The 18,093-nt window shown below is 40.8% G+C and overlaps 3 protein-coding genes across 7 annotated transcripts in view; 1 reads left to right on the top strand and 2 right to left on the bottom strand.

The window, feature by feature from the left end:
* The window catches only part of myh11a (myosin, heavy chain 11a, smooth muscle), a 32,585-nt gene extending 27,871 nt beyond the window's left edge, over nucleotides 1–4,714 (top strand). For 2 of the 3 annotated variants that reach the window (XM_026170042.2, XM_026170041.2), the window contains 10 exons: nucleotides 47–259; nucleotides 389–601; nucleotides 708–869; nucleotides 1,316–1,444; nucleotides 1,523–1,611; nucleotides 1,702–1,825; nucleotides 1,915–2,123; nucleotides 2,266–2,374; nucleotides 2,478–2,650; nucleotides 4,278–4,714. In XM_026170042.2, coding sequence (XP_026025827.2) covers nucleotides 47–259; nucleotides 389–601; nucleotides 708–869; nucleotides 1,316–1,444; nucleotides 1,523–1,611; nucleotides 1,702–1,825; nucleotides 1,915–2,123; nucleotides 2,266–2,374; nucleotides 2,478–2,650; nucleotides 4,278–4,407 — 1,551 coding nt within the window. In that variant the 3' untranslated portion in view covers nucleotides 4,408–4,714. Of the gene's footprint in view, nucleotides 1–46; nucleotides 260–388; nucleotides 602–707; nucleotides 870–1,315; nucleotides 1,445–1,522; nucleotides 1,612–1,701; nucleotides 1,826–1,914; nucleotides 2,124–2,265; nucleotides 2,375–2,477; nucleotides 2,651–3,767; nucleotides 3,801–4,277 lie in introns of all 3 variants that reach the window. The other variant, XM_026170043.2, reaches the window with a different exon arrangement.
* Nucleotides 4,715–6,832: 2,118 nt separating this feature from the next.
* Nucleotides 6,833–11,656, bottom strand: LOC113023722 (nuclear distribution protein nudE homolog 1). 2 transcript variants are annotated; one of them, XM_026170044.2, is made up of 9 exons: nucleotides 11,499–11,656; nucleotides 11,028–11,118; nucleotides 10,746–10,899; nucleotides 10,163–10,311; nucleotides 9,921–10,057; nucleotides 9,174–9,350; nucleotides 9,006–9,091; nucleotides 8,760–8,914; nucleotides 6,833–7,500 (listed from the first exon to the last, which is right to left on the bottom strand). In XM_026170044.2, the coding sequence occupies exons 2-9, from the start codon at nucleotides 11,111–11,113 to the stop codon at nucleotides 7,407–7,409; spliced, it is 1,038 nt and encodes a 345-aa protein (XP_026025829.1). In that variant the 5' UTR covers nucleotides 11,114–11,118; nucleotides 11,499–11,656; the 3' UTR covers nucleotides 6,833–7,406. The 2 variants fall into 2 exon arrangements, with proteins under 2 accessions (XP_026025829.1, XP_080158470.1); XM_080302344.1 differs by having other exon boundaries at nucleotides 11,028–11,194; nucleotides 11,499–11,646.
* Nucleotides 11,657–12,960: 1,304 nt separating this feature from the next.
* On the bottom strand, nucleotides 12,961–17,782 carry LOC113023720 (pannexin-1). Of its 2 annotated transcripts, XM_026170040.2 has the most exons (7): nucleotides 17,385–17,782; nucleotides 15,974–16,095; nucleotides 15,047–15,246; nucleotides 13,981–14,228; nucleotides 13,727–13,902; nucleotides 13,472–13,631; nucleotides 12,961–13,387 (listed from the first exon to the last, which is right to left on the bottom strand). In XM_026170040.2, exons 1-6 carry the CDS (start codon nucleotides 17,563–17,565, stop codon nucleotides 13,482–13,484), a joined length of 1,077 nt encoding a protein of 358 aa, XP_026025825.1. In that variant the 5' UTR covers nucleotides 17,566–17,782; the 3' UTR covers nucleotides 12,961–13,387; nucleotides 13,472–13,481. The 2 variants fall into 2 exon arrangements, with proteins under 2 accessions (XP_026025825.1, XP_026025823.1); XM_026170038.2 differs by having other exon boundaries at nucleotides 13,727–14,228.
* Between the last annotated feature and the right edge of the window lie 311 nt (nucleotides 17,783–18,093).

The following is an 18,093-nucleotide window of genomic DNA, read 5'->3' as shown; positions in this document are numbered from 1 at the left end:
AAACAGATTTGTTAAATTCATAGTTATTTGTTTCTTTGATCTCCAGATGCTGGCCGAAGAGAAGAGTGTCTCCAGTAAATATGCAGACGAGCGAGACCGTGCTGAAGCTGAGGCCAGAGAGAAGGAGACCAAAGCTCTGTCCCTGGCAAGGGCTCTAGAAGAGGCTCAGGACTCCAGAGAGGAGCTGGAGAGAGCCAACAAGGCCCTAAAAGCAGAGATGGAGGACCTGATCAGCTCCAAGGATGATGTGGGAAAAAATGTTAGTGTTGGAACATCTTTCACTCACTTGGCACTGGTCAATAGATCTGCAGGCTGAAAGTCTGTAGTTACAGGTATATGTTTACAGTGTCTAGAGCTTTCCAGTTAATTTAAAATGTATTGATGGAAGGTCCATGAGCTGGAGAAGTCCAAACGAGGCCTGGAAGCCCAGGTGGAGGAGATGAAGACGCAGCTGGAGGAGCTAGAGGACGAACTGCAGGCGGCTGAGGATGCCAAGTTGCGTCTGGAGGTCAACATGCAGGCTCTGAAGGCCCAGTTTGAGAGAGACCTCCAGGGAAGAGATGAGATGGGAGAGGAGAAGAAGAGGCAGCTGATCAAGCAGGTAAATAAAAGCCTTCATTCTTATACCAGAAGGATGTGAATGATTTATTATCAAAGAATGCTATTTCAGCGTCAGTAATCATTGCAATGATGCACACTGGCTGCAGGTCCGTGAGTTGGAGACGGAGTTGGAGGATGAACGTAAGCAGAGGGCCACAGCAGCAGCAGCCAAGAAGAAGCTGGAGATAGACATGAAAGATCTGGAGGGACAGATCGAGACAGCCAATAAGGGACGTGATGAGGCTATCAAGCAGCTCCGCAAGCTCCAGGTCAGAGCAAAGGACACTGAGAAAATTCAGCACAGAAGAATTTATATAAATACTGTATGGGTCTTTTAGTTTTCACTGTAATTTTTTAGATGCATATTTACATTAAAGCATATGTTGTAGTGAAGGTTTTTATTTTAAAGGTAAAATGTTTTTGGATTTTTTTTTAACTTGGAAGCAAACACATGTAAAACTTAACTTGTTGTTTTCTTGAAATAAACTTGTAGATATGTAGACAAACATCTTCTTAAGGGAAAATTCCCCGGTTTTGGCTAGTAACTGTGACTTTAAAGGGAAATGTCAAAACACTAAAATAAGATATGATCACTAAGAGAAGCACTTGAAAACAGGACTTGGTATCATCAAACACAGATCATCTGCCTCAAGTATCGTAAATATACTTGAAACATTATCTGATGTCTTTTCTCTGTTTCTCTTCATCCCTCCAGGCCCAGATGAAGGACTACCAGAGGGAGCTGGAAGATGCTCGTGCTGCTCGAGAAGAGGTGCTGACCACCGCAAAGGAGAGCGAGAGGAAGGCCAAGAGTCTGGAGGCTGAGCTCATGCAGCTACAGGAGGTAAGGCTGTCGATTCCTAACAAGGCAAGAACCTCTCTGGGAGCCGGGGCTCAAAATAATGAATGTATGTGTTTGCAGGAACTGGCTGCAGCTGAGAGAGGACGGAAGCAAGCAGAGGCTGAAAGAGACGAACTGTCCGATGAGCTGGCGAGCAACACCTCTGGAAAGTAGGTGTAGAGTTCACTCTGTTGCTTTGTCTGTGAAGTGAACCATGAAAAAAAGATGGTGGCATTTCTTACCATGCTCTCTGTGCTCAGGTCAGCCTTGTCAGATGAGAAGCGTCGCCTGGAAGCTAAGATCGCCCAGCTAGAGGAGGAGCTGGAGGAGGAGCAAAGCAACATGGAGATCATCAATGACAGGCTGAGGAAGAGCACACAACAGGTGATAAGACTGTAGCAGACATGATTCATGAAGTGTTAAAGCACTGGGCAGAGTTCTCATCCCTCTCTTTGCACGTACTCCACCCACAGGTGGATCAGCTGAACAATGAGCTGCAGACGGAGCGCACCACCTCCCAGAAGAACGAGAGCGCTCGGCAGCAGTTGGACCGCCAGAACAAGGAGCTGAAGGCCAAGCTCCAGGAGATGGAGAACCAGGTCAAGTCCAAGTTCAAGTCCTCCATCTCTGCCTTGGAGGCTAAAGTGGCACAGCTGGAGGAGCAGCTGGAGCAGGAGAACAGGTCAGGGACACATAAACACAGAGCATACCGTATGTTTGATGAATAAAAAAATATTTACTTTTTTTGGTGGTTTTACCTTCTTTAAATTGTATCAGCTGTACTCATATTCATTTCCTCTTAACTCTTGTCCATCTTGTCTCAGGGATAAGCAGACAACTGCCAAGAATATGCGCCAGAAAGACAAGAAGCTCAAGGACCTGATGTTGCAGGTGGAAGACGAAAGAAAACAGGCAGAGCAGTACAAAGACCAGGTACAGTCACGGAAACGTTTTTGTGCACGAACAAGAAAATAAATGCAGCTTTGATTGTGCTTGTCAGTGCCGAGTTAGTATATTCGCTTTGTTCACTCACCAGGCGGAAAAGTCAAACACTCGCATGAAGCAGCTGAAGCGGCAGCTAGAGGAATCGGAGGAGGAGTCTCAGCGTGCCACAGCAGCCCGCAGGAAGCTGCAGCGGGAGCTGGATGAAGCCACTGAGGCCAACGACGCCATGACCCGCGAGATCGGCTCTCTCAAGAACAAACTCAGGTAGGATAAAACGCCAAAGGGTCGTTCTGCTGATGGAGGTGATGTTCACCTGCTATTTCCATGATGCCACAACAGGACACAGACATTGCAGTAAGAGGTTGGGATGCTGTGTAAAATGTAAATAACTGAATGTAATGGTTTGCAGATCAGTTTAACCTGAAATACTACAAAGACAACAGGCTAGGTCTCCATGGTAACTTAGGTTTTAACATGACATAACCTGGTCGGTTTCAGAGTTTTGGCTTAAAATCAGCTGGAGGAACCACATTTTTATTATTACGTTTTTTTAAACCATGCTTTGCTTGCAGTATAGACTCTGTGGTGAAGCACTATGTTTTTATATACATACCTTACTAAAACCCCTGAATGAAGCTCAACTGTACACAGCACTATGCTCATCTTATTTGCAGCCCGAGTGTTAGTGAGGTCTTTATCACCAGCTCCTTTGGTGGTACTCAATGTATCTAATTTTATGCAGAGCAAGTAAAGAAGCTAAATGGCACCAGCCCCCCTCCCTTTATATGCAAGAACACTCAGAGCCTGAAGCAGAAACTCTTTCACTTGAAAGTTGACTGTTAAATAATTTTCATGGTACCAGTTACCTCTGAATGAGGATTTAGGTTTTGTCGAGCCAGCTAACACAAAGAAACTCTGGCTTCGCTGAACTTCCTTCGTAGTAAAACCCTTGAGTCTCAAACTGTGCTGTTGGAAGAAGGAACTAAACCTGTTAAACATATTTTTGACATGATTCTCGCATCAAAATTTAAAAAACTGTATATTTGAAAAGCAAAATTAACAAAATTGTCTTTTCTGCTTCTTTCAATCAAACAGGCTTCGAGTTATTTGCAAATCTTAGCATTCTGCTCTAACATTTTATAAAGCATCCAAACTTTTTTGTAGCCACAGTTGTACACAAACAACAGTTTACAGATTTGCCAAACTGTAGACAGGTTAAAGCACATTTATTAGTTTTAAATGCTCTCAGTTAAGCTACATTTCAGTGCTACAGAGCATAATTAATGTCATTCAAAGGGATGTAAATGAACACTTGAAGCATTCACATTCTTTCTAAAGTTGATGAGCGGAAACAAAACAATCATGTCCATCTCTATTCCAGAGGCAACCCTGAACCCAAGGAGTAACGCAGCAGGTATCTCTGCGCCTAAAAGTTACCCCATCACTATTTCTCATTAACATACCATAACTTTTCATTCCCCGTGCACACCCTTAATGCTCTCATTTCTTTCACTGAGCCTAACTGAGGGAAATGTGGCTATCAGAGATGTAACTGAAAAATTCTGAGTCCCAAGTCATATTGCACCATTTGGTTTCCATTGTACCCATTTCCTGGGGTCATATTTTTCCTCAGTGCTTGGTTTAACTGCCGTAAACCAAACTCATTTTCCTGACCAAGGAGTTAAAATGAGTTACAAAGATAACCAGCGTGCTTTACCTGTAACCGAAGCACAACCTGTACATTCTGTACTTCATCAACGCTCCTTTTGCAGTGTGCAAACACCCAACTGGTTTTCAAATGAACTTAACCAACACAGAGCCTATTGCATCCCCTCACTGTGACAATGTTTCTTTCTGTTTGTGTCTTGTGTACTTTTTTGTCCTATTTTAGGCGTGGAAATGAGCCCCCCTTTAGCAGCACACCTCGGCGCATAGGCGGAGGCCGAAGGGTGGTCGAGGATGCCTCAGAGGAGGACACCGACTCCCAAAGCGACTTCAATGGAACAAAGTCCGCTGACTAAGGGACTTTTTAAAAAACCATATATGAGAAATACTGTTCAGGGCAAAGCCTGCCACTTAAAACAAAGAAAAAGCCTATTATGCTATCTATCTGTCCTCTTGTTTCAGAGCACCTTTTCTTGACACAAAAACAATCAGGACATGATTTCAACTTAGTGGGGTCGTCTAGTGGTTATGCTTTTGTGTGATTTGCTGTTTTTTTTTTCCCTTTTCTATTTTCACTGTTTTTTTTTTTTTACTGCACTGACACAAACATAGGAGCCTCTAATTAACACCCACTTAGTACTTAAAGCAGTGACAAAGTGTAAATCTACAGATGTAGAACTATTATCAGTTACCGTCGTCCTGTTGCCTGTGACTGCTGTTATTGTTCCAGAGCACCACTCTAGGGTTTCAGATTGGATGCATAGACAGATATTTCAATCCCCAGTCTGCTTCTAGTCAGCAGTGTTGTTTATTACCCCCCACCAAGGAAAAACATTTTTAGCTTCCGTCATATTATTTGTGCCTCTCATGTGTCCAAACCTGTTTAGAGACGCGGTTTATGAAATGTTTGAGGTCAGACAAGGTTTTCGGTTACTGTTAACCAGAAAACTGAGTCACATATCAACATGGAGCACTAAGCAACGCTCAGATCTTCTTTCAGTAGCTTTCCTCTCTCCAGATTTACTGTACTTAGAAACAAAAAGTCCCTGATCACCCTAAACTAAGTCAATCTCATTTTATAATTTTCTTTGTATTCAACAAATGTTTACATGGCACTTTTTGTATCCATTACCTGTTGAACCACCTGCACAAGAAATAAAGAAAAAAAAAATAGTTTGACTTTCTCCTTTTAATGTTTCTGTCTTGGTCAGTAACTCACTCACATTATTCACATCTGCTCAGTTTAGTAGAAAAAGAAAAAACGACTGCAAACCAGCAGGACGAAAGTTGGGTATAGTACCTCAGGCACAAACAGTTTAAAGTCAGCATACAGAAGCAGCTGCAGGCGTCCTAAACAAACAGCCAGTACACAGTGATTACAAGGATTACAACTGGAAGTAGCTCAAGGAAGATTAAAGGGGACCAGTTATGCTTCCCTTTACTTTCTGTCACACTTATAGACGAAACAAGGCCAAAGTTTCAAATCATGAGGTCAGCATATGTGTTAGGATTCCCTGTGAGTCAATATTTCTAGTTCAAGCCTGCTCTAAAGACTATTTTCTGTCTACTCTGTATGTCGTTAAAGAGGATATCCTTAATGTGTTCATTTCAGTGAGGTTCAAAACTTCCGTTTAGGAGGGAGCAGACATAAGAGAAAAAAAAAAAAGCTGGCCTAAATTAAGATCTACAATAACTTGTTTCAGGCAGTGGATAAACTCGGACTGTAAAAAGGTCCTGAATGAGACAAATGATGATTATTTTTAACTGTGTGACCTTCATAGCGCCTCGGTTACACTCAAGAACATTAATATGACTGTAGAAACAAGCATTACAGGCCCCCTTTAAACTGTCCTGCAAACAGGAGGACCTCCAGATTTCAGATGTTACAAGTTAATTCCTACACAAAGGCTACAGTGCAGTATACAGTGATAGCTACTGTATAAAGGTCATATTTAGATATGCAACTTTAATATTTGCTTAATGAGCTGCTTAATGAGCTGCTGGATGGCAGTAGTGACAAGATCCATTTAAACAGAAACATTTCAGGGAAAAGCATAGCTGTCACAGAATCGCTCCATTTCCTAATTTCAAAGTCTTCTTTATACCTACACAAATATACGAACAGTGCTAATTTGACCATTTCAAAATCTATTATTGCTTATCATGTTTACCATATGTCCACCATGTAAGTCTAAGTGGCAGAAAGAGATACTATACATTCAAGTGCCTGTCTAAAATATACTGCCAGCTACCATCAGTAAAAAGGTTTATGATAACATTAGATCATAAATCTTCAGCATGATAAATTTTATCTTTTATAACCCCAGTAAAGCAGAAAATAGTTGGTGTGTGAAATGGTTGGAGGGAGGTAATAGGAAGGACCCGAATGATAACGAAATGGGGTTGGGGGGGTATACTAAATGCTATTACTTTAACCACCATGAAGTCAAGTGGCACCCCTCTCGATGAAAATCTGACAGAGACGATGATCTGTTTCAGTATTTTAACACCTGGATCAGCCGTGGCACTGCAGCAAAGCAAGAGCCCAAAAACTGAAGAAGTAACAGCAGTGATGAAGGCTGGCTGAAATACTAACGCCAATTCATGGCAGGAAGTAATTCATTGTCAGCTCATTCATTCACCCAGTCTGAAATATTTTTAAACCAAAATATCAATCTGTGTTCTTCAAGACATGATGGGAAACGATAAACACAGAAAAGGCCAATGACAAAGCTAAACCATGTTTTTCATATATATCTCAAAGAAAAACAAACCTATTGCTTTTGTTATTTTCAGTTTTCCCATTTATCACAGCTTTGGTTTTGACTTGGTCACAAACACAATATTTGCTCAACTTTTCCATAAACAATACTCCAGATTCTTGGTCCCTATACCAGGGTCACTTTCCAGTGCTTTTAATTATTAAAACTGTTCCTTACATGGATAATGATTAATAGGCTAGTGCACTAGATTAGTGATGTAGGAGCAGAAATGTTTACAAAGCCCTGCTGTGCTTGATCCAACCACAGAAAACACAGAAGGTCCATGAGTTTTTTTTGTTTTTTTTTTAAGTTAGCCACCACAGCATTAGAGATATAGTGGAAGATATGCTGCGAATGGTAGGGTCCACAGGATGTAGTGCTGCCTCCTGTGATATGGTGTGGTACAAGCCTGAGAGAGCAGAAGTTCGTGTGTTAATGGGCAGAGCCTCTCTCTTTGCTCAGTGAGGGCACGGTGCAAGGACAATCAGCAGGACGTACGGCGACAAGGAAGACAGCTCAGCTCAAAGTCCAGGGGTGTCATATGAGGAAGGTCAGGAGGGAGAGAGAAAGGAAGGGTTTTTTCCCCTCCCCTCTCATAGCAGTATCTTGACCCCTCCCTGTGGAGACTGGGCACCATGGGAGATCCCTCTTGGAGGAGCTGGTCCAAACTCTAACCGTTTCACCAAACTGAAAAACAAAGTTCAACTCATGAGCTAAAGCTGTACATTCAGAGTCACAATCTTTTTTCAAATGTAGTTACAGTCAAAGGCCTCAAGGCTTTGCATTTGGACTGTTGCCATCTTGTTTTTTGTTTGTTGTGTTTAACAAGCACAGGGTGGTTCTGACTGAGAGACCCATAACAATGCTTGTGAGTTAGTGGCTTATTAAACAAAGTTAGGCAGCCAGACCCTAAAGCATATCCTGCTTTATCATTCATTTCACATCTTGAATGGAGCCAGAATGCACAAAATAAACATCATGTTTGTTCAGTAAGACTTCAAATTAATGAATGACTTTATAAAGTCATCAGGAACATTTTTACTCATGTCATAAAAGTAAAGAGGGGAGCATCATTCTCCCATCGACCTTTTACAGAGTTCATTTTGCAACCCCCGGAGACGCCCCCTGCTGGCCATTACATCATGACATTACACATGTCACTGCTTGGGTTTAGCCCAACTTCATCTAGCTTTTCAGGCCCAGAGGCCACATCCATTTTTAACTCTGTTCCCCATAAAGATGACATTTGACGGCACCCCTGTGCTGGTGTTTTGACACCTCAGTATATATTGATAGACGTGGAAAAACAACCGTTGGAATAGTTTCCAGGTTTTGTGATGGGTAGCTGGACAGGCAGAGCTCACCCCCTCAACTTCTGATGCAAACCCGGCCATTTTGTTCCATATGCAGGCATGAAATATGACAGTAACTGCTCAGATCATAAAACAGCTTGAATAATTTCTCCTAGGAGAAGGTAAAGACTCTATGCATAGTCTATACAGGTTATAACTGGTGTAGAGACCTATATATGCCAACATTCAACTACACATTACCTCATGTATTACATTGTTTAGCTACAAACACCATTATCACCAGTTATCACTACCAGTTGGCAAAGTGGTAAAGATAAAAGGCACCTAATTTAAGGAAGTAAAATTAAAGTATCATGCAGATTCTGAAATATTCAAATAGCCATTAAGTTTTATTAAATTCTGTTAGCATGCAATAAGCTACTAAACTTTTTTCCAGGGACAATCAACAAAAATAGAATAATAAAACTCTAAAATACCAAACAGCAACTTTAAGAGCTGGAAATTAGGCAAACAGAGAAGTAACAAGGTGCAATCTGGATCCATAAGAAGGCCAATCATAAAGTATGCAGATAGCTAGACGTGTATTACTCAAAACAGATCTTCTACTGTAAACTCATGATGACATTCCCTCACCTGTCATACTGAGAAGGAGGGCTCAGGCCCACCGCCTGGAGCTCAGCACCTGCATCTAAACCCGAAGGACTGCCAGGACCAACTGTAAGCGCCGGTCTGTTGACGGATGTGTCGTACACAAAGTCTCGACAAGATGCCAACTTGGACTCCAAATTCTGGCAGGATTAAAATAAATAAATACAGAAATCAATAATAAAGACATACAAACCAACATAGCACTTTCAGTACAAGTATTAACTTTCTTACTCCAACTTTTCTGAGTAGTTCCCCAACGATGTTGAGTGCAGATATTCTAGCCGATGTAGTAAGCGGGGTTCCTGTTAGACTATCGCCTAAAACAACAACCACACATAAGCTGATAAACACATGTTTTTTTAGTATAGAGGTACTTATTAAGATAGAGTTTTATATTACCTCTCCGGATGTTGGAAGCTGGGGTTGTGACATATGAACTAATAGGTTTGGAGGGTGTGACGGGGATGGAAGGATTTCCAGCTGAGGGTAACATCGTATCAGGACGATCTGTGTCTTTGCCCAGGCTGCTGGATGGCCGTCTCTCCTTCTGTCGTACAGCCAGCTCATGGCGAAGGTCTGCCGCAAGTTACAGAAGTAACAGAATTTAAACCATCTTCTAACCAACCACCTATTATAGTTTTTCAGAAGTAATTTATATTTGTGGAAAAAGCTGGCATATGGGGCAGGCAAACATGATCAAAAACAAAAGTAAAGGTGACGCTGGTTGCACAATGAAACCTGACGACCAACTGCCGGTTCAGTTTCTCACAGCACATTAAAAGCACATACAATATATTAACTGTGATAGCGTTCCACACTTTAGAAAGATTCACCAAGTGAATTTCCACACACCATATAACACTAAAATATATGCCTATAGCTGTCTGTGAAGACCAGTTAAGCATAGACTCATAAACACTTATAAAACCCATTAAATAATTTTACCTAGGTTACTAGTTAAAACATATCCTATAAAATTATTATATATTAACAGTCAGATGTACAATAAACGGGAAGAACAGGACATAAATAAAAACAGGAACTGCTGAATTAATCAAACTATCAAAATTCACTGAGTCAGTGATAAGAGAAATCAGCAGTTCTTGTGAACCTGAGAAGCTGCTTTGAGTGGATGATTGTGTGTACCTCTAGCTTCGTCCTTGAGCCTCTGAACAGACTCAAGCAGGTTCTCTTTCTCATCCAGCTCACTTTCAAGAAAGGCGTTTCTCTCAATGACCTGGTTCATCCGCTGCTCAAAGTCCTCCAGAGACATGATGGTAGCCCTGAGACAAGCAGAGAGGACATATTATGCAATATTGTTTATATATTGGCAAGTCTAACAGGCACAGCATGGCTGTGTGAACATGTACCAACTTTTAAGCACTGACCTTTTGGTTCTCTCCAGGTCATCATTGGATTGCTCTAACTCTCTGATATACTTCTGCAGATGATCTCTAACTGCTCTGGTCTCTCCCAGCTCTTCCTCAAGTGTTGATATGTGCCTCAAAGCATCAGAATGCTGGACTTCAAATTTCTCCTACAAAAAGCACAAGAACAAATAAACTGAAACTGACAGTGTCAGCTTGGCAAGGTCATGGCAAATTAATCAACACAGCTGCCGTTCATATTTTAATAAGAAAAGCTGACTATTTTATTAAACGTTGAGACAATAAACCCTTTAAAAAGTTCCCTCTCCCCACATTTGAGCATTTTTTGAACACACAACTGAATTTACTTTCTCCACTATGCTTATTTCCCCATGGACCACTGACTAAAATAGCAGTCAGCTGCTTTATACCCAGGCAGCAATTTTCCTAGTGGCAGTAGCAATAACAAGCTGAATGTTGGTAGGCTAAAAGCTGCTTGTGTGGGGTGTGTCTGTTCCAAATCCTCAATGTCACTAAGTGGAGCATCAGTGCTTGTGTCCCTCTATTAAGGGGCCACAGCCTACTTAAAATCAAGGTTGTCTACCTTTATGTTTTCCAGTTCTACACGAAGCCGGTGATTATCCTGCAGGAGCTCTTTGTTTCGACCCTCACATTGCTTCAGCTCTGTCTCAAGCTCAGCCTCATAGTCCCGACTCATCTGCTGGAATTCCTGCAGCTCCTCTTGAGCCTCCTCAGCCCTGGTGACAGAGCAATGTACAACACCTCCAAAATATCAGCTCAGCACATGTTAAGAATTATATAACAATAACTGCAGAAAGTAATTTCCTAAAAGTAAGTCCCCCGATTGTATGCCTTTTTTTAGTACCTTTGCTCGTATCTCTCTGCTTGCTCCTTCCAGAAGCCCAGCTCCTCTTCTAGGGATGCAAACTTGCGTGTTGTCGGCTCTACCATGTCTGCTGCTCCGAGTAAGGATGGAGGGAGGATTCAATCAAATTATAGCTTTCTCCTTTCTTAAATTACGTGGTTGTCTCACTTGGGGACACATCATTACAAAACCGTTAGCGAGTGCTAACTTTATTAGCTAACACAAATTACCTCCGCCGAACAATTTCCTTCACATACTTATGCCAAAAAAGGGATAACCAAAAAAATAGTTTTAAAGTTTATTTGTAGAATAGTAAAAAATGAAACGGAAACTTTTAAATCTAAATGCAATGTCAGAGAATGCATATGGCCCGGCTAAGTTTTTAGCTAACTTAAGCTAATATAGGCAGCTAACCGATCTAGTTCGATATGTGATTCTAAAGCTGCTCTAAACGGAACTAAACACACTCACCTGCATATGAAGGAACGATTAAAGCATGCTACAGCTAAGGGAATGTACTTCGATGTGATGATATTTTTTCCGGATTTATTGAGTATACGTATTGAGAATTGCACAAACTAATCCTTCGTTACCACGTCGATCGTCTCGCCAACCAAATAAATACGAACATTGAGTTCGTGAAGCTCATTGGGCAACACAGATGACGTTTTTAAAGATTAACCAATCATATGATTTAGCAGACCTGTAGGCCGGGAAGGCGGAGCCTCAAGCACAGTCCGTTGTTTCTGCTTTGTAAGGCGTTTATGATATTTCATACACTGCATTTATAATAAAAGAAATTATTGTATAGCCCTCACATTTAGATTTAGATTTTCTTTTTTTTTTTGTTTGTTTTTTGTTTCAGTATTCTGCCCATATTACTACACCGACTGTCTGACAGGGAAAGTGAAATGGAATTGAAGCACTTTTTTCTTAATACATGATAAAGCGTAAAATGTTCTTGAGCTTTCATTCAGTCATCATTTATGTATGGGAAACATACAATGGTAGTGGCTCCACTGATGCTTTGTGTTATAAAAAAACAACAACAACAACTGTATTTCAGAAATGGCTGAGCTACTGTGATTTCTCCAAACAACTATCTCTAGGGTTTACAGAGTGCCTATACTACTTTAAACTAATAGGAAATAACTCAAATTACCACTTGTTCCAACCAATGTATGCAGAAGAACATCTCTGAATGTACAGCATGTCCAGCCTTGAAGCAGACAGGCCACAACTATATAAAATCACAGTGAGTGCCTCACTTGTCAGCTTACAACGGGAAACTGAGGCTACTCACACAGGTTGATCATAACTGGACATCAGTTTGGAAAAAAGTTCTGATGAGTCTCATTTTCTGCATTCAGACATTCAGATGGTAGGGTCAGAATTTGCCATGAACAGCATGAAAGCATGGCTCCATCCTACATTGTATCAATGGTTCACACTGCTGGTGGTGTAATGGTGTGGAAGATATTTTGCTGCCACATTTTGGTCCCCTTAGTACCAGTTTGGCATTGATAAAACACCACAGCCTACCTTCAATATTGCTGATTTATGCTATGATTTCAGTATGGATCAAAATCTCTATACCCTGTTGAATAGATGTCATTATAAATTAAGGCAGTTCTGAATGCAAAAGGTGTCCAATGTGCTACTAATAAGTTGTACCTATTAAAGTGGCCATGAGTGTGTATTAATTAAGTTAGAAATAAAAGGATAATAATCCAAAATGGTCATTCTGGCAGTGATACCATTAGTATTACAGTACTTGGAAAAATATAAATGTACCTTTCATGTAATTTGGACAGTTTAGGTTATATTTTAATTTTAGTGAGTGCAAACCAAAGTACATCATATACAGTATGCCAATGCTGATAACTTCACATTAGAAGGCAAAAATGCTTTACAACACAAACAAAAGTTCCAGTTTTTATAATATCAAGTGGTCTTAATTTATTGCGGCTTATTTTCAATAATTACACATGTAAACGAATAAAAACAAAGTATTAAGAAGCTTCCCTCATTCTATAATAAAAGATAGGAAGCAGCTGTCCGAAGAACATGGCTCACTTTGATTTAAAGGCAATTTGGATCCTGAGCAAAGACGTGTGCAAAAAAAAAATAAAATAGGAAATCCTATGTAGAAAAAATTGCGACACCTGCTCCACTTATCTCTGGAGTATTTCCATGCATTAAAGTAAGAAGGTAAGGTAAACTGAATTGGTCAAACTACAGGTTTGTAGCTTAACACGCTACAACAGCTCCAATAAAAACAAGTCCAAAGGAGTTCATCTCAGTGCTTCTTTTCCATCAGAGCATCCTCATCAGGTCATCTCATCAGAAGTAACAAGGCACTGGAGGAAGACAAAATAAGTATGATGTTAAATACAACACATTTATTTTGGCTCTCATCAGAACACTCAAGAGTTTATCCTTACATGAGAGTAACTATTCTTCAGCCTTATCCGTTTCTTTGTTGTCCTTGTGAGAGCACGTCTTCTTACTGTCTAAAACATCAGTCTTCACCTGCCCCAGAGATCGCAGTAGACACATGGTGTCAAACCCCTCATCATCAGCCTCTTGCAACAATTCAAGCACCTGTGGAAGAGACATTTTTCTAATTTTCCTAAGAAGAAAGGAACAACACAAACAAGTGCCCATGCTTCACCCACAGTTTTAGTGTTGAGACGCACCTGCAGACACTTAAAGGACTTAAGTGCGCTCAGGTTCTCATGCAGAAACAGCAGATAGATACTGAGGTCATTGTAGACGGGGGTGACCAGACCCAGAGCACCAAATCCTGGCAGCATCTCATAAGGCCGAAGGAAGCTGGAGCTTTGACGTGCTGGCCCAAGAGCAGCATACACCACTAATGGAGCAAGAATCACATACACTCCAAGGTTGATATAGCTGAGAAGCCTGAAAACACCAACTGCAACAAGCTTACACTGAACAGGAGACGGCACCATGCTGTCGTTCTTCAGCACTCCTGTCCGCAGGTCACACGGAAACTCATCCGTGAGAGAAGCTAGCAGGATGTAATAGCCAAGGTAGATACATGCAAGCAGGAGGATCAGCAGAGTCAGTCCCCGACATGCCAGGTACTTGACCACAAGTCTGTGAGAGAAGCGCTTGGTCTTTAAATACTGCTCCACTAAAGGGTATTTAAAGCAGCCTTCAGTCAGGTCCGAAGCACTGCAGCAGGAAAAAGGTAAATGAACAATTAGCATGAGATAAAATGACTTCAGTTTCATAGCACTTTGTGGAAAATAGTTTTTAAACTACATTTTGGGTTTTTTAATGATCACTAATATTCAAAAAATGCCCCACTTTGTATGTCAGGAGTGAAAGACAAGCATTTCTCCCTGCCAGCTTTGCTTCTTTAACACTACCACAAGATGGCACCAAAGATGCCATCACTCTTCAGCAGATACAAAATGAAAAGAATTCAGATGTCCTGTGTACTGCTGCCTACCTTTCACCAAATAGCAGGAAGACCCAGTTAGCAACAATAAAATAAATGAAGCATTTAGCAGCTTTAAAAATGTGAGTGTAGGATGACTAAATGTTCTCTACATGAATACAAATATAGTACATTTCTCTTATATTTTTACTTGTACATATCTGAGATTCTTTTCAACCTTTTCGATTTGGATTTATTTATTATTTATATTGTAAAGCCCGATGGCGAGTAAATGCACCGAAATTTCGTTCTGGTGTGCACTAACAGTTGTATGTTCTGAATAACAATAAAGTGGCTATTCTATTCTTTTCTATTCTAAATGACGTCTCTATAAACTGGCTGCATGTGTAAATTAATGGCCTCATATGTGTAGTTTGTCGTCAAAGTTCAAGCTAGCTCATACTATAATAAAAAAGTGGTAGACCAACATTTTAAATAAATACCTTCAGAAGACTTTGAAAAAAGGAGTCTCCCAGTCTAATCACCTGCCAAAATCTACAAGAGTAAAGCAGTTGAGTACATTGACTGTAGGTGATAACAAGGTGTTTACCTCTGTGTGCCTTCGGGTGCATCCTTGCTATCTAAAGAGGCTAAATTCTTGGCTAGTCTGATGGCACGATTATAAAAGCGGTCTAGCTCCTCCATGATAAAGCTGAGATCAGAGGAGAGGTGCGGAGCTGCTGTGAAGCGCCAGAACAAGGCGGGGATGTACATGAGGATGGCCAGTGAGAGCAGGATGTATGGGAAGAACTGTGGAAGTCACAGAAAGGAAGACAAATGTATTAGTAGCTTTATTTTGGCTAATATTACTTTATAATGTTTATTCTTTTAATATTATAAAGAAAATTATGTCTTTGCCGTTCTTTGGTGCCCTCGCAGATGTTTTAGGAAGCACTCGTCTGGCAAAACTTGATTATTATGTTTAATTTGATCATCACCAGATTATGATGTGGGTATATACAAGGTTGTAGTTCGTTTCAGTGTCTACTAAGTAGTTGTTTAAATAAATTTGTAATGTGCCTAGCATCTGTTGAAAATATGAGACTTATTTCATTATGGTTAATGTAATATCTAATTTAGCTATTCGAAGACCTACAAAATGAAAATTAATGACGTTTTACAAATGAAGAGGTAATTAATTAACAGAAGTATTAATCTGCCAATAAATGATAAAAAAAAAAACATTAACAACTGATAAAAAAAAAACAAGTGATAAAAATAGCATTTCATTAAATTAAAACTGACATATAATCAGCAATGCACTAGTTATAAATTCGATTTCTAGTATAATTAGATTTCAGCATAGTATTATGTTTATTGTGCAGGTATAAATGAGCATACTATATGTGTAAAAGATTTATTGCACAGGTGTGTATATGTTTCAATACAAATTCCTGCACTTTAACATAACATTGCACCTTTTTTTATAAACATGTCCAGTGCATTTACTGTCTGTGTTTGGTTATACTGTGTGTACCTTGTGTAGCCACAGTGGCGAGCTGTCTGCTTGCTGCTGCACTGCTGCCCAACAAAAAGAGTCCACGTATCCAGCCTGTCTCCAGGAAAAGTTAGTGGGAGGAAAGCAGCTGATCTGGGTGCCTGAGGACCCAGAGGAAAACAAAGAATCAGTGCTAATGGGTGGCTTGTTTTTTCAGAAAAATTAATGCAGCCTTCTTTTTTCTGCACTCATGGTCCAGTTGCTTTGAATTGCTTTCAGCATATTTTGAGCCAATAATTACGTCATCGCCTGTTGTGGCAGGGATTCTAAGTATGCACAATTAAGAAAAAAATGCCCCTCATACTCAGTGGACAGGAACATCTTCCATGTGTTTTCTGTTCACTAGATACAACCACACCAACTATCAGTTATTTGAGCTCCAGCATCAGAGCAATGACCTTTTGATGTTTAGCAAAAGTGCAAATTTTGAAATTTTGTAAATAAAACAAAATAAAATGTAAGATGACAGTCGTCATTTTGGTGTCCTGACTTCTTTTAAATACAGTCTGTGATCCTGTTGCCATGCGTTAACTTGTATTGTTTGGGTTTTACCTCTCCCATCTTTTCACGCACTTGTTTGGTATTTTATTATTTATGTAACTAACCTTTGGAACTAAGAAACTGGAACTAAGAAGTAAATTCACTGCTTTTCTGCAATTTTCATACTTAGCCAAGCCACCCAAATTCCCCCACGGGACCCTGTGGCATGCTGATGTTTGACACCCATCCTATGGCATCCCATTTCTGCTTAAAAATAAGCCAATTCGCAACTCAGTGTTTCTATAGCCCAGAAGACTTTCCTTCCTGCAGCTATTTTTTTTGTGACTGCCACACTATTTTTAATTGGGAACATTAATAATAGATTTTGAACCACTTTGCATTTCAACCTCAGAAGCACAACAGTAGTTCCCACAAGGCTTGCAGAGTAATGATCCATCTGGTCTGATTATGGACAGTGTGTTGGACTATGAGCATTGTGACCTAAGGGGATTATGTAGATTTGTGAAACTGCTGATGGAGCTAGATTTTTGTTTACACTCCAGAGGGAGGTATGCAGATCAAACTTGTGCCATATGTGTTTGTGTCTTTTCTCGCACTCATTGCATTCAGAAACAAGCTCATCCATGAAAAGAACACGTGTGTCAGCATGCCACTGTTTTCACCATCATCATCATCATCAGCACCAGCAGCAGCTGCAGAGGCAGCAGGATGCTTGCCTCACTGTCTGGGAGTGAAAGGAGCAGACGGGTGGAGACTCAAACCACACCTTCTTCCACACCTCTGTCCTTCTGCATAGTAAAACACTCATCTTCACCCTACACTCCATGTCAGTTTGATTTTATTGCATTTTCCCACATAATGAAACTGTCTCTTCACACATTTAACTCACCCACTGAGACCTCCTGAGCAAAGGCGAGCGAGATGAGGAACAAAGGCAGTCCCACCGCCAGAAACGTGACTATTTTGTCCACAGCCAACTCGAGACGGATGCCTTTGTACTTGGTCTCCGTCGGGTCCTTTAACAAAAAGTCGGAAAAGACGTACTCGGTGGCTACGTGTGCGATCGCCATGTCAGACGGGAACAAAAAGTCGGTGCCGTCTAATTGATGGGAGAGTCCGTTTCTTTTCAATTAAGCAAACAGCTTCTGGTGTTTCAACGATGTCGAGTCGCTCTCACGGTGGATAGTGTATGTATAAAAGGACAAAAATAACGGACCCACGTCCGTTCACAACGGGGCTGATGGTTGAACCTGTTTCCCTGCCTACCCCAGACATCAACGGGAGGGGAGGGGAGGGGGGGGGGTCTGCCAGCCACTAGGGAGCGCTATTGTTCCGTTATACTCGACCGCTCAAAGCTTCTTTTTTTAAAAACGAACAAACAAAATAAACCAACAACAAAACTTTGGGGGGCAAAGGTGGGGCTTCTATACAGACATTCACTCCACATTACACCGTATCTATGCCAACTAAGAATAATTAATTAAATTAACACCCACATCACCGTACTCTGGAAGAAAGCTGGAAAGAATTCTGGCAGGAACAGAGACAACACGCAAGAAAGGCCCACGATAGTCAGGCTGAGGGTTTCCATGAGAAGA

This window comes from Astatotilapia calliptera, chromosome 6, assembly GCF_964374335.1.
Source record: "Astatotilapia calliptera chromosome 6, fAstCal68.1, whole genome shotgun sequence".
Lineage (NCBI taxonomy): Eukaryota > Metazoa > Chordata > Actinopteri > Cichliformes > Cichlidae > Astatotilapia > Astatotilapia calliptera.
This window is presented reverse-complemented; position numbering and strand designations above follow the sequence as displayed.